This window comes from Belonocnema kinseyi, chromosome 7, assembly GCF_010883055.1.
Source record: "Belonocnema kinseyi isolate 2016_QV_RU_SX_M_011 chromosome 7, B_treatae_v1, whole genome shotgun sequence".
Classification (NCBI taxonomy): domain Eukaryota; kingdom Metazoa; phylum Arthropoda; class Insecta; order Hymenoptera; family Cynipidae; genus Belonocnema; species Belonocnema kinseyi.
In genome coordinates, this window is record NC_046663.1 from 92513494 (window position 1) to 92538103 (window position 24610).

The 24610-nt window shown below is 24.6% G+C and overlaps 1 protein-coding gene across 1 annotated transcript in view; it reads right to left on the reverse strand.

Moving 5' to 3' along the window:
* Positions 1-1379: 1379 nt before the first annotated feature.
* The window catches only part of LOC117177049 (putative serine protease K12H4.7), a 31927-nt gene continuing 8696 nt past the window's right edge, over positions 1380-24610 (reverse strand). Inside the window, exons 5-9 of the mRNA XM_033367512.1 lie at positions 21199-21334; positions 17250-17557; positions 12895-13027; positions 12641-12807; positions 1380-1700 (exon numbers count right to left, since the gene is read on the reverse strand). Of these exons, the coding sequence (XP_033223403.1) occupies positions 1591-1700; positions 12641-12807; positions 12895-13027; positions 17250-17557; positions 21199-21334 (854 nt within the window). The 3' untranslated portion in view covers positions 1380-1590. The remainder of the gene's footprint in view (positions 1701-12640; positions 12808-12894; positions 13028-17249; positions 17558-21198; positions 21335-24610) is intronic.

Sequence of the window (24610 nt, forward strand, 5' to 3'; positions counted from 1 at the left end):
ATAGAGCTCCAAGGAGATTATGTTGAAAAATAAAAAAAAATTTACCCAAAAAAAAATGTTTTTATACTTCATTCTAAGGACTTATTGAACTACCCTCGTACATGATCGAGCACGAAACGGGAAAACCAACCCATTTTTGGTTGAAAACGCAACTACTTTGGTTGAAAATTCAACTGTTAGGTAAACAGTTAACTTTTGGTACAAAAATTAATCTTGTTGGTAGAAAATTATTTTTTTTGTTTGTTAAATATTATTTTCTTGAACTGCAAATTTAATTGTTCCCATTTTTATTGTAAATTGATCTTTTTTATTTAAAAGCAATACTATTTTATTTATTTTACTATTTTATTTGATTTTTTTGTTAGAGATGCATAATTTTGATTATAAATTAAAAATAAATTAAAATCATAAAATAAAATTGGTTTTATTTTTTGTTGCTGGTAAAAAAATAATTTTCTTAAATGCAATTGTAATTATTTTATTTTGGGTTAATAATTGCTTTTTTAGTTGATAATTATACTACTATTTGGTTGCAAACTTTTCTTTTCCATTAATATTTTTCGGTAGAAAATTAATCTTCTTGCTCAAAAATTCAGGTTTTCGTTAAAAAAGTATCTGCTGTTTTGAAAATGAAACAATTCTGTTAAAAATTGGAAAGGTAAACTGTTTTGTTGAAAAATCTTTCTGGTTGAAAATTTATTTTTTAACTGAAAATTTAACAATTCATTTTTTTGTGGAAAAGTTATATTTTTAAATTGACACCCCATCTATTTACGGATAGAAATTTCGCGAGATTAATCCACGGAACTGCTCCTTGATTTTATTACGCTTTGTCGCGAGCACTAAAATCTCGGAACCCTTGCTTTTTAAAGCATTAGGCCATGCTACTTTGATCTGGGGATCTCGAATTTTATGCTTTTACATCATAGAGTCCGAGACTTTAAATCATGTAATAATTGTAGCTCTAAAATCACGCGCTTCCGTGAACTCAGATCTCGAAATTTCTCTCCATGTTTGGTTTAAAATTGATTTATCAAATTTTCAGCAAATGTATTTTTTTGTTTAAATCATAAAAAATAACATTGAAAATAAATAGAGATTTTTTAAAAGCCACACAGTGTGCACTAAAATACTAATGAACCAAATTGTTTTTCTTATAGGATGCGCACTTTTTTGAACCGATGTTAGCGTAGAAAAAATCGTACTTTGGACAAAATGGAGTGCGAAGCACAAGATACCTGATAAGAATGTGTTCGTTAAAGCCGAAGGAGCTTTAACAAAAGAGAATTCACAATAACTAAATTACATTACAGAGAGAGCTAGCAAAATGATTCTTTAGGAAGTGTGGAAATTTTGTGTATTTAGAAAAACAATCATTCTAACGTGTAAAAAAATGATTGATTTTATTCAAATCTCTTTTGTATTTTAAACACATGAGTAAGACATTTTAAATCTTAATAACAGCATAAAATACCTTAAATCTCACTTGCAATATAATATTACATTTGTCTCATCACTTTAGCTGTATTTTCAAAACTTTTTGAGCTTTTATCTATCACTTTGAGTTTTCGCAGACAATCCGATTTTTCTTCAATTCTTTAACCATTTGGCAATCAAGATTCCAATTTCTTTCCTGGCTTCCACCAATGCAGGAATGTCGTCCTTTGAAGGCGGATACATGTTGGCACAATGTGCAGTGCCTGTTGATGACAAAAATAACAATGAAAGAAAATATTGTTGACAAAAATTGACTTTGTGAGTTGAAAGTCGAATTGTATACCTTTATCTTTTAAATCTCAGTGACTTAAGTATAAATAGGGATCACAGTCTATTTTTATTTTCCCTCTTTTTTCTCCTCAAATTATAAAAATCCTCGAAACACCCAAAATCTAGAATTTTGACCCAGTCTACGCCCTTTTTTAAAATAAAGTTTCGATTCATTTTTTCAGAATCATAAAAATAAACTCAAGACATAATAAAACAAGACGCTTTTAAAGAGACTCTTTTTTCTCATAACCCTTGAAATAAATCAATTATGTAGTTGCGACTCAAAAAAATCTGTATAAAGGTAGCTTCACAGGACAAAATACTCTAAAAACAGGGGAATAAATTATTTAAAATAATATTAATGTAGGTATTATATTAAACAAAATAAACGATTTAAATTCTTAAAATATCAAGTAAAAATATTGCATTTCAAACTAAATAGATGGAATTTAATTAAATAGTTGAATTTTTTAATAAATGTATCAATTTTCAACAAAGATGATTAATTTTCTGAATGAAAAGACAAATTCTAGACCAGATATGATTTTTGTACTGAAATAGTTAATCTGAAACCGAAAAAGTGAATGTTTAACAAAGGAGTTCAACTTTAATTAAGTTGTTGAAGTTTTAACCCAAAAAGATTAATTTTAAACTAAAAATATAACCAAAAAATATTTGAATTTCAAATGTAAGTAATTTGTTGAATTTTCAAGCCAAAAAGACAAATTTTCCACAAAATAATTGAACTTTTTAAACCAAAAGATAAATTTTCAACAAAAAATGTAATCAGTGATATTTCAAGTAAAAAAGATTTGCATTTGAAATAAAAAAACCCTCATCCGAAAAGACCAAATTTAAACAAAATATTTAATTTTTCAGTCAAGAAAAAAAATGTTAAAAAAACTGTTGAATTTTTAAGTTTAAAAGACGAATTTTTCACAAAACAGATAACCTTTCAACCCAAATGTGAATTCTAAACAAAGAAGGTAATTTTCAACCAGACCAAATTCAAACAAAATATTTTATTTTTCAGTCAAGAAAAAAATGTTTAAAAAATTCTTGAATTTTTAAGTTTAAACGACGAATTTTCCACAAAACAGTTGAACTTTCAACCCAAATGTGAATTCTAAACAAAGAAGGTAATTTTCAACCAAATAGTCAAATTTTCAAGAAAAAAACAGTTGAACTTTCAACCAAAAAACAAGAATTTTAAACAAAAAAAGTTTAGTTTCAACAAAATAGTAGAATTTTCCACAAAATAGTTGAACTTTCAAAACAAAAAGATAAATTTTCAACGAAAAATGTAAGCGTTGATATTTCGAGTAAAAAAGATTTGCATTTGAAATAAAAAAACCCTCATCCGAAAAAGACCAAATTTAAACAATATATTAAATTTTTCAGTCAAGAAAAAAAATGTTAAAAAAACTGTTGAATTTTTAAGTTTAAAAGACGAATTTTTCACAAAACAAATAACCTTTCAACCCAAATGTGAATTCTAAACAAAGAAGGTAATTTTCAACCAGACAAAATTCAAACAAAATATTTCATTTTTCAGTCAAGAAAAAAATGTTTAAAAAATTGTTGAATTTTTAAGTTTAAACGACGAATTTTCCACAAAACAGTTAAACTTTCAATCCAAATGTGAATTCTAAACAAAGAAGGTAATTTTCAACCAAATAGTCGAATTTTCAAGAAAAAAACAGTTGAACTTTCAACCAAAATACAAGAATTTTAAACAAAAAAAGTTTAGTTTCAACAAAATAGTAGAATTTTCCACAAAATAGTTGAACTTTCAAAACAAAAAGATAAATTTTCAACGAAAAATGTAAGCGTTGATATTTCGAGTAAAAAAGATTTGCATTTGAATTAAAAAAAACCCTCATCCGAAAAAAACCAAATTTAAACAAAATATTTAATTTTTCAGACAAGAAAAAAAATGTTAAAAAAACTGTTGAATTTTTAAGTTTAAAAGACGAATTTTTCACAAAACAGATAACATTTCAACACAAATTTGAATTCTAAACAAAGAAGGTAATTTTCAACCAGACAAAATTCAAACAAAATATTTTATTTTTCAGTCAAGAAAAAAATGTTAAAAAAATTGTTTCAAGAAAAAAACAGTTGAACTTTCAACCAAAAAACAAGAATTATAAACAAAAAAAGTTTAGTTTCAACAAAATAGTAGAATTTTCCACAAAATAGTTGAACTTTCAAAACAAAAAGATAAATTTTCAACGAAAAATGTAAGCGTTGATATTTCGAGTAAAAAAGATTTGCATTTGAAATAAAAAAACCCTCATCCGAAAAAGACAAAATTTAAACAAAATATTTAATTTTTCAGACAAGAAAAAAAATGTTTAAAAAACTGTTGAATTTTCAAGTTTAAAAGACGAATTTTTCACAAAACAGATAACCTTTCAACCCAAATGTGAATTCTAAACAAAGAAGGTAATTTTCAACCAAATAGTCGAATTTTCAAGAAAAACAGTTGAACTTTCAACCAAAAAACATGAATTTTAAACAAAAAAGTTCAGTTTCAACAAAATAGTAGAATTTTCAATCAAACTAATTGAATGTTCAACTTCAAATGAAATGACAATTTTTCAACATAATAGGTAAATTTTAAAAACAAAATGTAAAAGTTAATATTTCATTAAAAAAATATTTTGACTTTGAATCAAAAACACTTGATTTTATACAACAAGACTAATTTCCAAAATAATATTTGTTTTTTTTTCAATTAAAAAGTCAATATTCAACCATACAGTTCCATTTTTTACTAAAATAGTTTAATTTTCAACCCACAAGGTCGAATTGTCCATAAAACAGATACATTTCCAACCAGAGAGTTGAATTTTTAACCAAAAAATATCAATTCTTGATAGAAAATACAATAGTTGATGTTTCAAAAAAATATTTAATTTTAAATTAAAAACAGTTAACTTCATCAAAAAATACAACTTTTCAACGTAACAGTTAAATATTCAAACCGAATAGAAAAAATTTCAACAAAAACCGTAATAGTTGATATTTCAACCAGAAAATATTTTAATTCCAAATCAAAAACAGTTGAATTCGTTAAAAAAATACGATTTTTCAACAAAACAGTTGATTTTCCAACGAAAACAGGTTTTTCTGACCGGCAAGAAAAAGAATCATAAATTATGAATTCTTAACCAAAAATGTAATATACTTTTTTAACAAAAAGAATCCACTTTCTTAAGAACCCACCTTGATATCATTGTTATATGGCTTTATTTTCTATATTCGCAAACTACGTATTTAAAAACAATTTTAATCTTCATAATTTTGTTATTTTCATGAATATTGCTTTTAATTTCAGTTCTTTGCGCTGCGAAATTTTATAGCTCATTTTAAAAAAGGTTTTGAACAATAATAATTAGAAAACTTGCTGAAAAAAGTGCTACTGTTAGAGGGTACTTTCGTTCAATATTGACGAGATACCCATATTATATAAAAAAAATTTTCTAACAAAAGAAATCCCCTTTTTATATACAGGGTGGCGATTCGGCTGACGATATCGAATTCCCGGTAATTTCCCAGTTTTTCCCGGTCAAGTCTTTTCAATTTTCCTGGTGAACTAAAAGTAACATATTCATATTTGCCGCAGAAAGCAAAAATTTATTTTAATTCATGACGTTCATTCTAAACATCCATTAACACAACAGAGCAAAACATTGCAAAATAAATTAATTTTGAAAAAAAATTAATTATTAAAAAAATTCATTATGAATCTTCATTTGGAATAGTTACTTTTTAAATAAAAAGGATGATTTATAAACGAAATAATGAATTTTGAAATAGAATCATTGAATTTTTAACCGCAAAGATTAATTTCCAACCAAAAATTAAATAATTAAATTTTTAGTAAAAAATGAATGTTTAACCAACGAGATAAATTTCTAAATACAATTATGAAATATTCAATTATAATAATAGATACATTTTCAATGTAAAAAATATAATTTGCAACCAAAGAACCTCTAAAGAAAAAACTCCAATAAAAAAAATTAATTTTTAACAAAAGAGTTTAACTTTCAACTAAATAATTATATCCTACAAAAAAAAATGAATTTTCAACTAAAATTATTAATATTTTACTGGAATGCTTCAATTTTTAACCAAAAAGAAGAATGTTTAAACAAGAAGATTGAGTTTCAAAGAAAAAGATAATTTTCTTCAAAATATCGATTATTTAACAAAATACGTCGATTTTCAATGAAATAGTTGAATTTTCAATTAAAAAAGAAGAATTTTCAAACAAACTAATGAATTTTGAACTAAAATGTTAAATCTTCAAGGGGAATAGTGAGTTTTATACCAAAAAGATGAATTTTCAACAATAAAGATTAATTATCTACAAAAAAAATTTCCACGAAGTACATACATTTTCAAACAAATAGTTTAATTTTTATATGCAACATATCATTTTTCAACCAAATAGTTGCATTTTCACCAAAAAAGAAAAGTTAAATTGGATCTTGTACCAAAAAATGAATTTTTGACAGAAGAGTTTTACTTCTAACCAATAGTTTCATTTTCAACTAAAAAAAATGAATTCATAACGAACAATGACAAAAAAATCTATTATAATTCAAAAATAATTCTTCTTTAAAATACTACTTCTACTCTACAAAACTGCTTGATGTTTTTTTTTATTTCCTTGTTTTTAAATCCTGATTATAATTTTTGTTAAATTCCCGTTTCAATAAAAAAAAAATTCCCTATTCTAAGTGAAATTATATTTCTTTCTCGAAAATCGCTGTTCTAAAATAAAAAAGATGATTATTTTCAAAAACTCCCTATTCCGAGTCAGATAAATGTGGAATAAGCGAATAAAACATGATAAATACATTTTTTGAAAAAAAATTGAGAAAATGATTGTTTCTGTATGTTTGGACTTTCATGAACTGGATTATCAAAATGACGTAAGTGAAAAAAAATCTCACAGAGAAACAACATTGCAGGTTTTTCTTATGATGAAAAAAAAATGATGAATCTTTCTCTCATTAAGTATAGACATATTTAGAAATGTTCAAAATCAGATTCAAGGAACGTTATATTCCTTAAATTCAGGATAAATTCGTAAGAATTCAAAAATTTCCGCGAAGCTAAAATGATTTTGGAGGAATTTAAGGTAAACGAGAAAAATTCGAAGAAGTTCATAAAAATTCAAGGTAAATTAAAAAAAATCAAATGAATTGAAAACAATGTAAAAATATGAAAAAATTTCATTTAATTCAGTAAATTTGTAATGAGCTCAGGAAAATTTAAGAGAATTCAAAAGAATTTGATGAAATACATAATAAGTCAAAGTAAGGTTAAAAGAATTTAGAATTAATTAAATGAAAACTTTTAAAAATTCAAAAGATGCATAGAATTAAATAGAATTGAGTAAATTTAGAATAATTTAAATAAATTACAAAAATTCGAAAGAATTCCGAAGTATTAAAAATAATTAAGAGTGAATTCCAAAAAAATAATTTCAAATCTCTTCCTATCTTTGAAACTCCACTCATTTATAACCAGAAAAGAATTCAAATGAATTGGAAATAGTTTTAAAGATCACAAAAAATCCATCGATGTTAGTTAAATTTGAGTGAATTTAGAGGAATTTAAGAGAAATAAGAATTCAATGATATTCATAAAAATCAAGCTGAATTTAAAGTGCAACCAAGGGAATTGAACAAAATTCGAAAAAAAATTTAATTGTGTGAGTTTGAAATAAGTTTAGAAAAATTAAAGAGAATTCAAAAGAATTTGATGGAATGCCTAAGAATTTAACTATGCACAATTGAGTAAATGTATACAAATTCAGGACGAATTACAAACGAATTGCAAAAAATATTTCAAAGTCTCTTAAAATCTTTGAAATCCTACTAATTTCTAACCAAAAAAGTGACAAGTAACTACAGAACGATTTAAATTAAATGGAAATAATTTTCTTAAATCTCTTACTTTGATTAAAACCCTTGAAAGTCCCTTGAAATTGTTGAAATCTCTTGAAAATACTATAGAATCTTTTTTTAATACCCTAAAAAACATTCAGTCTTTAAGATCCCTTCAAACTAATGAAATAAATTTAAAAATCCTAGGAATTTTGTTTACTGTTCTAAAATATTTCAAGTTCTTACGAATCCTTTGAAATCCCTTGAAATTTTTTTTAAGCTCTTGATAATGCCAAGGAGTTTAGAAAAAAAACCTCAAAATATTCTAAATCCTTTAATAATTTCATCAATTGAATTAAAAAAATTAAAAAGAATTCCAAAGAATTTAAAAGAATTCAGGATACATTAATAAGCATTTAGGGTGATTTTTTAAAACTAATTTCTAAATGTTTGAAATCTTTGAAATCCTACAAAATACTACACTTCTTGTAAATAGATTTTTGAAATCCACTAAATATGAAAAGGTTCAAATAAATTTAAAAAATTTTAAGAATGTGAAAAAAACTTCATTGATCAATTAAATAAAAACTTTTAAAAATTAAAAAAAACATCTATTTGAATAAGTAGAATTTAGAAGAATGAAAGCGAATAAAAAAATTCTAGAGAATTTAAAAGAATTTAGAGTGAATTCCAAAAAGCTGGATATCACTTCAAATCTTTGAAAGCCTACTAATTTCTAACTAAAAAAGCGATTAATCACGATTAAAAATTCAAAATAATTTCAATAAATTGGATTTTTTTAATCCAATTATTTCAGTCAAATTTGAGTCAATTTAAAAGAATTTAAGGGAAATGGGAAGAATTTGATGAAATTCATTTTAAAAAATCAAGCTGCATTTAAAAAGCAATTAAGTGATTTGAAAATATTTTCAAAATAAAAAAAAATCCATTGACTGGAGTAGAATTAAGTAAATTTAGAAGAATTAAAGTGAATTAAAAAAATTCCTAAGGATTTAAAAGATTTCAGGGTAAATTTAAAAAAATGAAAGTGTGATTAATGACTACCAAACAATTCAAAAGAATTTAAATGGATCAAACAAATTTTCTTAAAAAATCAATTTATTTCAGTAAAATTTGAGTGAATTTCGAAAAAAACTTAAGGGAAATCAGAAGAATTCTATCAGATTCATACAAAATAAGCTGAATTTAAAAAGTATTAAGTGAATTGAAAATCCTTCGAAATATGAAAAAATTCATTAAATTCAGTAAATTTGAAATGGGGTCAGTAAAATTAAAAGAGCATTCAAAATAATTTGATGAAATGCCGAAAAATTTAAGGTGAGTTTACAAAACTTTAAGATGAATTAAAAAAAAAAGTTTTAAACTCCATTGAATAGAGTAACATTTAATGAATTTAGAAGAATTCGAAAGATTTCAGGACGAATTCCAAATAAAATTGCAAAAAATATTTACAAATCTCTTCAAATCTTTGAAACCCTAAAAAAACCTCACTTCTTATGAAATCAGTTAAAGATGTATTTGTACTTGGTTTTAATAACCCAAAATGTTTTAGGTCCCTTAAAATCTCTTAAAATCCCTTTACATTTTTTAAGGGGCATTTTTTATATTTAAAAAATGTAATTTAAAAAATCCATCAAATCAAGAGAACTTAAAAAATTCAGGGTGTCTTTCAAAAAATAATGTCAAATCTCTTTAAATCCTTGAAACCCTACAAAATAACTCGCTCCTCATGAATAAATTCTTTAAAATACACTGAAATATTATAAAAACCCATGAAATTTTATATTTCCTGAAATCTTAAAAAACGTACTAAAATACATTGCGAGAGCTAAAATCTCTTAAAATCATTGAAATCTTATAAAATACTGTAAAATATTTTAAAATATCCATATCTTCCGAAATCATAGAGAATTCTGTATCTTAGAATATTTCAAACACTTTGAAATCCCTCCATATTATTTAAATTAATAAAGAATTCCTTGGAATGTTTAGAAATTACAAAAACATTTTAAATTAAAAGCACTTGAAAACGTAGAGGTTTTAAAAATACCCTAAAGTTTAAAAAAAATTCTTCAAATTATTGAAATCTAGTAAAAATTTCAATTCAGAAATAGGCATATACCTGAACGGGATAGTGACTAACCCATGAGTTAATTTATTGAAAGAAAACTGACTAATGTGAACTTTTCATTGAAAAAAGTGACTAATAGTGACTGTTTGGCAGTCCTGATTATATTTTATAGTTACTTCTTACACAAATTCTCTGATTTTTTATATTTTCTTCAAAATGCCTGACTCTCGGAAACTTTAATCTCAATCCACATTTTTTTAAAGTTGCATTATGGGCTGCAAACAGGGTATCATAGGAGCCAAATCTTGAAAATAGGTTATTTTAGGGACGTTATATAAATATAGGGTACAGGCGGGGACATAGGTCCTGTAAAATCGTTTCATATCTTCCGAAATACTAGAAAATGCATTATCCTATAAAACTGTAAGCGCTTTAATATCATTTACACTCATTAAATTAATTAATAATTCCTTGGAATCATTTAAAATTCCCTAAAATATTTCAAATTAAAAAATCTTAGGATTTTTTTAGAAATTTAAAAAATATCATAAAATCTTAAAAATCACTGTAAATTATTGAAATTTATTAAAAATTTCTGGGAATCTTTAAAAATAATCTGAAATATTTCGAAAAAATTCAAGACAATTCAGAATTACGTATGGATCTTAATTGAACTCATGAGTTAATTTATCAGGGTATCTAGCGATTCTTAGGGACAAAATTTAAGGTCTTTTCCAGGTTTTCAGGTCAAGAAATCCAAATTTTCCAGGTTTCCTTTTTTACATAAAATAATTAAATAAATGGTTGTCATACATGTAAAAATGAGCCGTTTCATTTTTTATTGGCCAAAAATTTCTAAAGAAAGCCGAATCGTAAATAAAGAAATTCTTAATTTTTTGCGGACATGAGTCGTCTTTGTAAAATCTTTAGGAATATTTTTTAATCTTTGTAATGTATTTGAAATCAATAAAATCTTTTGAAATCTTTATTACAAATATTACAAACCTTAGTGGAAGTCTGAAATTTCGGTGAAATCTTTGAGAAATCTTTTGGCATTTTTCAAAGCTTTTGTAAAATATTTAAAATTCTTAAAATATTTAAAATCGTTGTGAACTCTTTCTTTAATCTTTGTTTGCGAAATCTTTTGTGTTTGTTTAAAATCATTGAAGTCATTTGATATCTTCTTAAATGTGTTGAAACCTTTTGAAAACGCTTAAAATCTTTGAAATGTTTTGAAATTCTTGAAATCTTTTGAAATCCTTATGAATTCTTTAAAGAGATTGTGGAATCTTCTCCAAGTCTTTTGTATTCGTTTTAAATCACTGGAATATTTGAAATCCTTTTTAAATCTTTTGAAACCTTATAACAAATTTTGATATCGTTTAAAATATTTCAAATGTTTTTAAATATGTGAAATCTGTTGTACTGTACCTTTGTTGAAATTTTTTAAATCCTTGTAAGCTTTGAAAACTATGAAAACTTTGTGAAATTTTTTTTAAATCTTTGAAATATTTTGGAAATGTTTCTTTAATCTTTTTCCGTGAAATCTTTTCTGTTCGTTTGAAATGATTAAAATCTTTTCAAATCTTCTCAAATTTGTTGAAACCTTTTAATAATCCTTAAGAATTCTTTAAAATATTTGAGAAATATTTCGGAAATCTTTTGTAATCGTTTGAAATCTTGTCAAACATCTTTGAAATTCTCGTATTGTTTTGAAATCTTTATGAATGTTTTATGAAATCTTTGAAACTTTTGTGAAATCTTTTGACATCTCCTAAAAAATTTGGAAGTTATTTAAAATCTTTGAAATGTTTTGAAATCTTAGAAATATGGTTTGATATACCCTTTTTAAAATCTTAAAACGCTTTTGTAAGTTTTAAAATCTTTATGAAATGGTTTCAAATTTTTGCAATCTTTGAAATCCTTTAAATCATTAAAGTTTTTAAATTGTTGTGAAATTGCTGTGAAATCGTTATTGAAATCTGACGTGCACGCCTTTTTTAAATCGTTAACACCCGTAAAATCTTTATGAAATGTTGAAGATATTTAAAATATTTTGAAATGTTTGAAATATTTTCAAATCTTTAGAAATATTTTGTAACCTTTTGAAATCGGTTTTACAGTCAAAATCCGAGTGGTCAACCCCTCGAAAAATTCGTTGTTAGGCCGTGATTTTTTCTAATTCTGAAATTGAATTGACATCGCAATTTTAAACTAATAATTTTTATAATTTCTTAGTTGAACACCTCAACAAAAATTGCCTTGAAATATCTTTATTTATTTTGTAATAAACAAAAGATAAATTATATCTTGACGAATACAAAAATTTTCAGCGGCAAGATTTTTTCTAAACGAGGTGTTTCTTTCATAATAGGCTGAAAGGTTTAAATTACTCTTCGCATTTAGATAAAACTACTGTTTTAAAAGAAAAGAAAAAAGAATAATTAAAATTCAAGCTTTTCGTGAAAAAATCAAGGAGATTTCCAGGTTTTCAGGATTTTCAAGGTCACTAGACACCATGTTTATTGAAAGAAAAGATACTAATGTGATCTTTTCATTTCAAAAAGTGATTTAAAAAAAAGTGACTAATAGTGACAGTGTAGCAGTCCTGATTATTTTTTACAGTTAATTCTTACAGAAATTCTCTGATTTTTTTATATTTTTTACTTAAAATCACTTTTCCACATTGGCCAGATTTACTAAAATGAACACTTTAATTCTTCTACGATCAGAAGTAAATTTCCGTTTTTTTCCCTGGTCAAGTCGCCACCCAGGTATCCTTTTGTGGAAAAATTTCCCTTTTTTATCTAAAAAATTGAACTACCAAACCGATGTGATACTAGATATCAATAAAAATGAAAAAATACTCTACCATTTATATAAATAGCAGGAGAATCAGGATGCGTGGACTCGATAATTCCCAAAGCATGCCAAGGATCAATGGATCCATGAACATAAACAACGTTTGATGCTTCCAAATCGAGAGCTCCATACAAAGTGTTAGTGCGTTCTACGCCTGAATCCAAAACATGACGATATCTAAAAGACGCAAAACAAAAGGGCAAGAAATTAATTAAATAAATTCAAAAATCAACAATATTCTGAAAGGAAACTAAAATGGTATACCTTGGTCCAAAAATATCAGAACATTGATCGATGAAAAATTCAACTGGGAAAGTGTCACTGAACAAAGTAGGCCGAGCTGTTGAAGTTTGGAAGAAGCCAAATTCTGTGCAAGTTTGATAGACCCACTGACGACCTGTTAAAAATTCGTAAGAAAAAATAAAAAAATAAATGATCAAAACATTACAAACCTGAAAGTTAGGAGGGGCAATAAGTTTAATTTCATCGCAAAAAGTTGAAAATTCGTCTATAATAAGATTCTTTAAAGGACAAATATTTTATTCATTTACAGGGAACACAGTGAATCTTCTTGTTTACCCAATCCTCACTTTTCCCTTAAGTTTGAAAAATACCCAAAAATTGTAAATTTTGACCTAATTTTCTTCTTTTTATAAATACTTCCTAAACGTTAACGAGAATTTAAACTCCAAAGATTTCACAATTCTATGCTTGCAAGTTTTATAGAGGTTTATTATTTTTTATTATCAGGGTACACAAGCCAAAATTCTCTCTAAAAAAAAAAAGAAGAAATAAGGAGACTTTTTAAGAAAATAGGAGAATAATTTCATTTAAATAAAATAATGTTGATACTGTATTAAATTCAATTTTAAATGCTTCTAGTTGAATTCCAAACCAAAAAGATCGATTTTCAACAAAAAATTTAATATTTTATATCCTAAAAAAACAGCTTTTAAATTTAAAAAACCAGTTGATTTCATAAAAAAAATACCACTTTTCAACAAAATAGTTGATTTTTGAACCAAATTGTTCAATTTTCATGCAAAACTTCAGATTTTCCAAAAATGAAATTGAATTTTGAAAACCTCAAATATTAGTTATTCACAAAAAAACTAAAATAATGAATTTACAAACAAAAACTAATCTTCAAGCAAAAAAGTTGAATTTTCATCAAAACATTTGAATTCCAACCAAATAGTATGAATTTTTAACAAAATTGTTGATTTTTCAACAAAATTATTTTTTCCGCCAAAATAAGTTAAGTTAAGGAAACAATGTCAACCAAATTGTTTAATTTACAATTCAAAAAAGACGATTTTTCAACAAAATAGTTAATTTTTCAAACAAGATGTTTAATCTCCAAAGCAAAATATGAATTTTCTAAAAAAAGCAGTTCAATGTTTAATTCTAAAATGTGAATTGTCAACAAAAGATTTAATATTGAACTGATTAGATTCAACGAAAATAGTTGAATTTTCAACCCAAAAAGACGAATTTTCAACAAAATAGTTACATTTTGAAATAGGATTATGAATCTTCAAACAAAGAAATTAATTTCTAAGTCAAAGAGAAGCATTTTCTAAAAAAAACAGTTGAATTTCAACCGAAATGGGTGAACTTTTAACAAAATTGTTAATATTTAAAAAATATAATTAAACTTAACCAAAGATTTTGTTGAAAATTCATTCGTCCTTTTGGACGCATTCGATAATTTTTTATTTATCATTAAAAAAATATGTTTAATACAAAAAATAAAAAAACTTTCAACCAAATTCTTGAAATTTTCGGTCAAAAAGATGAATTCTCTACCAAACAGTTGATTTTTTATCATAAAAATATAATTTTTTAAGCAAAAAAGTTAATTTTCAGCCAAGTAGTTGAATTGTTAACCAAAAAATGATGACTTTTTAAAAAGAATTGTTGAATTCTCAACCAAATAATTCAAATTTCGACCAAACAATTAAATTTTTAACCATGAAAAATAAATTTTCAATGATAAATGTAATAGTTCATATTTCAACTGTAAAAGATTTTTATTTTAAATCAAAAATAGTTGAATTCATGCAAAAAGATTAATTTTTAACAAAATAGTTGATTTTTGAACAAAAAAAGATTTTTCAATTAAGAACGAAAAAATATTTTAACCAAACTGTTTAATTTTTAAGCTAAAAAGACAAATTTTCAACAAAGCAGATACATTTTTAATCATAAAATATAAATTTTCAATAAAAAAGATTTTAATTTAAAAAAAAAATAGTTAAATTCGTCCAAAAAGACGAAATTTGAACAAAATAGTTGATTTTTCAACCAACAAATATTTTACATTTAAGAAAGAAAAAAAGGTTTTAACCAAACTGTTTAATTAACAAATTAGTAGAATTTTCCATCAAAAAAAGATTTTTCAAATAAGAAATTTAATAAATTGTCAGTCAAGTTAAATTTTCAAGCCCAAAAGACAATTTGTCAAGCAAAACAGTAAGTCATCAACCGAAAATCTGAATTTTCAATCAAACATTTAATTTTCAACCAAATAGGATGACTTTTTAACCAAATTGTTGAATTTTCACCAAAATACTTGAACATTCAACCAAATAATTAAATTTTTAACCATGAAAAACGAATTCTCGATGATAAATCTAATAGTTGATATTTTAAGTAAAAATATTTTTATTTTAAATCAGAAATAATTGAATTCAAAAAAAAAAAGAATTGTCAAACAAAGTAGTTGATTTTTAAACCAAAAATTATTTTTTAGTCAAGAAAAAAAGTTTCAACTAAACTGTTTAATTTTAAAGTAAAACAGACGAATTTTCAACAAAATAGTTTACTTTTAAATTAAAAAAGATTTTTTATCTCAAACAAGAAATTAAACCTGCAACGAAATTGTTCAATTTTTAATCAAATATTATAATTGTTTACCAGAAAAGATGATATAATAAAACTATCCACTGATAAAAATACATTTTTTGAAGTCAAACATAAATATTTTTCAAATCTGCTGTTTATCTCATTTTCAATCAGTGATCTTCATAAACATTTTACTGATGTATTTTGGCCAGTAGAAAGTGCTTGAGTGTTCAAAAGATTTATCAATTTTAGCTAAAACAATTTGGTTCAAACACAAAAATTATTACAAAACTGGCCACTTTTAAAAGGTACTTTCGTTTGATATTTACGAGATACCATATTACATAAAAAGTTCTTTATAATGAATGAAATCCCTTTTCAATCCCCCTTTTCTTACCTAAAATTGAACTACTGAACCGCTGTGACCCACATATTTAAAATCGTTTTTATCATGGTTCGACAAATTAATGCATTTTCCCTTCTGTCGAATTAACTATATTATTGAACATAAAAAATTCCCACAAGGTGGCCGTTTTAATCAAAGAAAAAAATTCCCGGTCATTTTTTGTTTTTTTAGGCTCACAAATATTTTTCATGGTCCATGAAATTAAAAAAATTACACTCTAAAGCCAATTTTTTTACATTTGGGATGATAAAAATTGAGATGCAAATTAAAGCACTTAAAGTGGAACTCTTGAATTTTAAACATTTAAAATTAAAAATTAACAGTATTTTCATTCAAAAATGTTGTATCAAACATTAAAAATTGAACAATTACATTTTTTAATCAATTTTTTTGAAGTTTTTGATAATTTTAGATTATTTTAAAAATGTTTTTAGAACTTCTAAACACCTTTTAAAATGATTCAAATTTTTCCTTAATTTTTTTTTAATCCTTTAAAATTGAAAAAATTTCCTTAAAATCCTTTCAAAAATTTTAAAAAGCTTCAAAATTTTTTGTTCGAAATTTGCCAAAATCTACATTTCATTTCAAATTAGGCGGTGCACTATTTGCATCAAAGTTTTGGTACAAATAGCTGTATCTTGGTGGTACACGTAGACACTTCGTTTAAATTATTTGAAATTTGACTTACATATTAAATTTGTTTTAAATAGAAAAATTAAAATTGTAAAGTTCAAAGTTTAGTCTTTTTCAGTGATTTTAAATCAACAGTCATATATTTCTAAATATTAAAAAATTGTTCTTTTTCTTAATTGACAAATTTCAAGTTGAATAGTTTAAAATGGAATATTTGAGACTGAAACAATATTTGAAAAATAAAAACCTTGGGTTAGGAATATGTTATTTTAAAGATATTTAAAATTTGAAAATAGTTTATAAAGTTTTAATCGAGGTTTTACATTTGTTTAACTAATAAGACTTTTTCATACTTGAAGTAAAATTTAATTTTAAAAATCATGTATTTATATTCACAGTTAATTAAGTAAAAATAGTTTTTATCGTAAATCTTCGATTTTAAATGCTTCTAATTTTTAATTGTTTAAGTCTTTCAAAAAAAAAAAATATATATAAAATGGAAAATTTTTAAAGCAAAAGATTTTTGAATTACGCATTTTTAACTGAATGATATCATGACTAAAAAAGATTAAAATTCAACTAATTATTTGAAGAACGGATGAAATCAAAGTTGGACAGATTTTTTTATTCTAAAAATGTTGTAAAATTCCCGGTCAAAAAATAAATCCACTGTCATTTCCCGGTTTTCCAGATTTCCCGGTCCAGCGGACACCCTGTTCCCACATATATTTACCTCCCATAATTTTCTGTTCTTTCCAGGTAATATTCCTCAGCTCATTAACCATCTTCGTGTAGCTGTAATCCAAGCATTTTTCTTTTCCAGCTGTCAACATCATATTGCTAACTTCCGCAAATCTGTCGACCGGAGTTCCTCGTTTTTGATCGACCAAAATATCGCAAACTGTGTCAATCGTGTAATGACTACTGTTGCGATTATCCTTATTGTACTGAACAATATCGGCCAAATTTCCAGCCAGGGTTTCGTACAAGTTGGCAATGTCACTTTTCTTCGTGTGGCCTGAATCAATTGGATCGCACAAGCTAAACAAATAAAATAATTGAATTCTTTTGATCGAAGAACTCAAAATTTTGAAGAGAATTTAACATAATTTAGATTTAGATTTTTATATTTCAGACTTCACAGTCCAAAATGTTCTTAGAACAAGGAATATAGGGCGGTTTTTTTTCAATAAAATATGTAAATAATAGGGAAATAAATTCTTTTCAATAAAATTATTGTCGGTAGCCTGGGTGTCTACAAACGTTTTTTATAGACATACAAAATTAGCCATTTCATTTTTTATTAGCCAAAATTTTTTAAAGAAAGCAAAACCATAAGTAAACAAATCTTGAATTTTTTGCGGATATTAGTCGTCATTGAAATCCTTAAAGTACTTTGTGAAATCTTTGTTTTTCGAAAATATTTGTATTTAATTTTCGTAAAATATTTGAAATCCTGAAAATCTCTGCAATCTTTGTGACATTTTTTGAAATCTTTTGAATGTTTTGTTAAATCTCTGAAATCTTTCTGAAATCTTTAGTATTTATTGTAAATTATTCGAATATTTTTTAATCTGTTTAAAATCTTTTGAAATCTTAAAAATCTAGTATACTTTTTTTTAAATCTTAAAAATCTAGTATACTTTTTTTTTAATCTTTAAAATCTTTGAAATCTTTTGAAAGTTTAAAATCTTTGGAAATTTTAAAAATCTTTGTGAAATCTTTTAAATCTGATATACACGCCTTTTTCAAATAAAGATTGGAACCCGAAATATCTCTTTGGGAAATGTTTGTGAAGTCTTTGAAATTTTGACAAAATCTTTTTAACAATTTGTGAAATTTACCTTAAATTTTTTTTTTTTAAGTCTTTTCTATTCGCTGAAATCACTGAATTATCTCAAATCTTAGTAAAAATCTGTTAAATTTTCTAAAATGTTATGAAACCTTTTAAAATCGCTTCAAATCTTCGAAATGTTTTAAAATCGTTGACATCTGGTTTTATGTAATCCTTCTTGAAAACTTTGAAAACGTTTAAATATTTTGAAATGTTGGGAATCTGGTGTGCTCTACCCTTTTTGAAATCTTTGGAACTCTTATATACTCTTTTAAAATTTGCGTGACATTTTTATGAAATCTTTGAAATATTTTTAAATCCTTTTGAAATCTTTTGTATTAATTTAAAAACATTAAAAAATTTCTAATCCGTGTAAAATATTTTGAAATCTTTTACATTTGTTATACCTTTTTAAAAAAGTTTGAAATCTTTTAAAGTTCCGAAATCTTTGAAATGTTCGAAATCTTTGAAATCTGGGGTACACGCCTTTTTAAATATTTTTGAAATCCGTGAAATCTTTGTACAGTGTTCAAATTTCTACTCAAATATTTTAAACTCTTTGACATATTTTGCAAACTTTTGAAATCTTTAGTAATGTTTTGTAATCTGAAGGACACTCAAAAACTGAGTGGTAAGTTAAATATCAATAAAAAATTTATATTTTAACATTCTAGGATCCGAGACGAAATAAAAGAATTATAGAATTATTCAGAATTTTTTAGTCTGCTCGTTGCAATCTGTAAAATATTTAGAAAAGTCTACAAAAAATGAGTAGAAATATTGTTATTTATTCTTTAATTAGTAAACGATCAATTATACCTTGATAAATAAAAAACTTCTGAGTAGCAAACTTTCTTCTGAACGAGATTTTTCTTTTATAATAAACTAAAAGATTTAAGTTACTTTCGCATTTCAATAAACTAGCAGTTTTAAAAGAAATGAAAAAATTTAATTAAATTTCAAAGTCAACAAAATCAAGGAGAATTCCTGGTTTTCAAGATCGCTGGACACCCTGGTAGCATATTTATAAAATTTAAGTGGAAATACATTGCTTTTTCAAACAAATATTTCAGATTTGTAGCTAAAAAGTCGAATTATTCAGAAAAATTTTGACTTGTAAACCCGAAAAGATAAAATTTAAAAAAAAGGTAATTTTCCATCAAGAAAAATGATTTTCAACTACACAATTGCCTTTTCATCCAAATAGTTGCATTTTCAACCTACGAAGATGAATCTTCAACCAAATGATGTGAAATTTTAAAACAAAAAAGAATAAACTTCAAGGAAAAGCACTTGAATCACCAAACAGTTAAATTTTCAAGTCCAAAAGTCGAATCTTATAGAAGACAGTTGAATTTTCAAACAAGAAAGATGAATCTGCAAACGAAAAAGATTACTTTTCCACCAAAAAATTAATTTTGAATTCAAATGAATGCATTTTTTATCTAAAAAGACGAATACTCAACAAAACAGTTGAATTTTCAACAAAATTATTTAGTTTTTAACCATATAGAATTTATAACGAGATAAGATGAATTCTTAAACAAAAATATAAGAACATACTTTTCCATTGAAAATAATTAACTTTCAGCGATAAAAGATTAATTTTGAAAAAAAAATCATTACTTTTCTACCAAAAGGTGAATTTATAATAAAAAAAACGGATTTTCTATCCAAAGAGACGAAATCTCAACAAAATAGTTGAATTTTCGACCAAGAAAAAAATGACTTTTGAACAAAACAGTTGAATTTTCCACAAAATAATTAATATTTTCACAAAATTATATCAGTTTTAACGAAAAGAGATGAATTCTAAACATATAATACGATATTAGACTTTCAAAATAAAAATAATTAACTTTCAACCACAGAAGAGTAATTTTCAATCCAAAGAGATAAATTTTCTATCCAAAAAAGCTGTATGCTCAACAAAGTAGTTTAATTTTCAAGAAAATTATTTAAATATTCAACCTAATAGAAGAATTTATAACTTAAAGAAATGAATTCTGGACCAAAAATATAGGAGCAGACTTTTTTATTAAAAATAATTAAATTTCAACTGTAAAAGGTCATGTTTTAACCACAAAAGATTAATTTTCTACCAGAACATGAATTCACAATCCAAAATGTTTAAATGAACGAAAATTTATACTGATGGCTTTGTAAAATAGAAACAGAGCTAAAATATGAATAAATTTGCATTGCAATTAATAGATTACAAAATAAATTCATAATAAATTATTTTTAACTGTATTATTTGTAGGAAAAAAATAATTTGGAAAATCTTTTGAATTGTCCACCAAAAATATATGACTTTTTAATAAAATAGTTACCTTTTTTAATAAAATAATTAAGTTTTCAACCAAATAGTCGAATTTTTAATTAAAATATATGAATTTCGAACTAAAAATATAAAAGTAGACTTTTCATTCATTTGATAATATATTTATTTTATATTTTATTTATATTTATTTTAATCATTTATTGTCAATCCAAAAAGACGACTTTTCTATCAAAAGATGAATTTTTAATCCAAAAGGTACAATTTCCTATTCAGAATGACGAATTTTCAACCAAAAGAAAGCAATTTTGAATCAAAAATATAACAGTAGACTTTTCAATTGAAAAAATTTATTTTCAACAAAAAATATTTGAATTTTCTTATTGGGTTCTATTCCTGCAGTTCTCATTTAAGCTGCAAAAAGTGAAAAACTGAAATCTCTTGGGAAACAGGATAAAAATAAGGAATTATTTTTAAAAACTGATGTTATTTCAGGATATAAATTGTAACGTACCGCAAGAAAAGGGTAAATTGAGATAATCGTATTTTTGGTGGGGATTTACTCACTTGAATTTTTTTGCGATGCCCTTCTGCCCAAGAGGATGGCGCAACATTATGTGGATTTGTCTATTGGCTGCTGCAATCGCGTCCACACAATCTTGAGAGTGAGTTTTCAATGAACTTTCCACGATAACGTAATATTCTGTAATCAAATTATTTCTTTATTTAGAATTGAACAATTCGAAATTGACAAATTTGAAATCAGAAGCTATTAAAACTGAAAATTTCAAACTAAAATTTTGAGACTTGGACAACTTCATTAGAAAGGAGTTGAAATTGTATTATTTCTAATTCGTACTCGAACTGGAATAATTTCAGATTAAAATTTCAAAACTTCAAAAATTTTATTATTTCTGACTGAAAACATTCGAAATTAAATAATGTAAAATTGAAAATGTTTGAATTTAAATAATTTCTAATTCGAAGCTAATAAATTTTGAAAGTTTAGAATTGTTATTACATTCAAAAATTTGAATTTAATATTAAAATTTATAGTAAATTTTTTTCTAGGATCAAAAAATAAATTCTCCAACATTTTCAACGTTAAAAATGAAATAATTTTTAATTATAAATCTTTTAAACTGAATTATTCTAAATAAATGTTCAGAAATAATGAGGAACATTAAATATGCAAAAAAATCTGTTACGGAATTGCGATATTAAAGCTTTTTTTTAGCTTTTTAGACACAAATATGTTAAAATTTTAAGTATCTTCAGTAAATTTAAATCATTTAAAAATGAACAATTTTCAAATTGTTGACTACACTTCTCAAAATTCAAACATTTCAGTTTTAACTGTAAAATTAAAACTTATAAAAAGGAAAAATTCAGATATTGGATTAGGATCCGTTTGGATTTCAAACAACACCAAAAAAATTAATTTCCTACCAAAAAAGAAATTTTTTCAACCAATTATAAAACTTAAACACAGTAGTTCAACTTTCAGCCAAGTAATTGAATTTTCAACTAAAAAAAAAAAGATTAATTCTTAACGAAAACTGAAAAAGTTAATATTTCAAGCATAAAATATTTTTATTTTAAAATAAATACAGGTTAATTCATCAAAAAATGACGGATTTTTAACAGAACAGTTGAGTTTCAATCCGAAAATGTGAATTTTCATTAAGCATGTTGAGTTTCAACCAAATAGTTGATTTATTCATCAAAAACATGAATCCTCAACCAAGAAGATTAATTTCCTACCAAAAAATAAAATTTTTCAACCAATTATAAAATTTGAACACAGTAATTCAACTTTTAGCCAAGTAATTGAATTTTCAACTAAAAAGAAATATTAATTCTTAACGAAAACTGAAAAAGTTAATATTTCAAGCATAAAATATTTTTATTTTAAATTAAAAACAGGTTAATTCATCAAAAAATGACGGATTTTCAACAGAACAGTTGAATTTCAATCCGAAAATGTGAATTTTCATTAAGCATGTTGAGTTTCAACCAAATAGTTGATTTATTCATCAAAAACATGAATCCTCAACAAAGAAGATTAATTTCCTACTAAAAAAGAAAATTTTTCAACCAATTATAAGATTTAAGCACAGTAGTTCAATTTTTAGCCAAGTAATTGAATTTTCAACTAAAAAAAAGATTAATTCTTAACGAAAACTGTGATAGTTAATATTTCAAGCCAAAAAATATTTTTATTTCAAATTAAAAACAGGTTAATTCATCAAAGAAATGACGAATCTTCAACAGAACAGTTGAATTTCAATTCGAAAATATGAATTTTCAACAAGAAAGTTGAGTTTCAACCAAATAGTTGACTTTTCAACCAAAAAAATGAATCTTCAACCAAGAAGATTAATTTCCTACCAAAAAAGAAAATTTTTCAATCAATTATAAAGTTTAAACACAGCAGTTCAACTTTTAGCCAAGTAATTGAATTTTCAACTAAAAAAAAGATTAATTCTTAACGAAAACTGTGATAGTTAATATTTCAAGCCAAAAAATATTTTTATTTAAAATTAAAAACAGGCTAATTCATCAAAAAATGACGAATTTTCAACAGAACAGTTGAATTTCAATGCGAAAATGTGAATTTTCAACAAGCATGTTGAGTTTCAACCAAATAGTTGATTTTTTTTACCAAAAACATGAATCTTCAGCGAAAAAAATTAATTTCCTACCAAGAAAGAAATTTTTTCAACCAATTATAAAATTTAAACACAGTAGTTCAACTTTTAGCCAAGTAATTGAATTTTCAACTAAAAAAAAGATTAATTCTTAACGAAAACTGTAATAGTTAATATTTCAAGCCAAAACATATTTTTATTTTAAATTAAAAACAGGTTAATTCATCAAAAAATGACGAATTATCAACAGATCAGTTGAATTTCAATTCGAAAATATGAATTTTCAACAAGAAAGTGGAGTTTCAACCAAATAGTTGACTTTTCAACCAAAAAACATGAATCTTCAACCAAGAAGATTAATTTCATACCAAAAAAGAAATTTTTTCAACCAATTATAAAACTTAAACACAGTAGTTCAACTTTCAGCCAAGTAATTGAATTTTCAACTAAAAAAAAAAGATTAATTCTTAACGAAAACTGTGATAGTTAATATTTCAAGCATAAAATATTTTTATTTTAAATTAAAAACCGGTTAATTCATCAAAAAATGACGGATTTTCAACAGAACAGTTGAATTTCAATCCGAAAATATGAATTTTCAACAAGCATGTTGAGTTTCAACCGAATTGTTGAATTTCAACCAAAAACATGAATCTTCAACCAAGAAGATTAATTTCCTACCAAAAAGGAAAATTTGTCAACCAATTATAAAATTTACACACAGTAATTCAACTTTTTGCCAAATAATTGAATTTTCAACTAAAAAGAAATATTAATTCTTAACGAAAACTGAAAAAGTTAATATTTCAAGCATAAAATATTTTTATTTTAAAATAAATACAGGTTAATTCATCAAAAAATGACGGATTTTTAACAGAACAGTTGAATTTCAATCCGAAAATATGAATTTTCAACAAGCATGTAGAGTTTCAACCAAATAGTTGACTTTTCAACCAAAAACATGAATCTTCAACCAAGAAGATTAATTTCCTACCAAAAAAGCAAATTTTTCAACCAATTATAAAATTTAAACACAGTAGTTCAACTTTTAGCCAAGTAATTGAATTTTCAACTAAAAAAAAGATTAATTCTTAACGAAAACTGTGATAGTTAATATTTCAAGCATAAAATATTTTTATTTCAAAATAAATACAGGTTAATTCATCAAAAAATGACGGATTTTTAACAGAACAGTTGAATTTCAATCCGAAAATATGAATTTTCATCAAGCATGTAGAGTTTCAACCAAATAGTTGACTTTTCAACCAAAAACATGAATCTTCAACCAAGAAGATTAATTTCCTACCAAAAAAGCAAATTTTTCAACC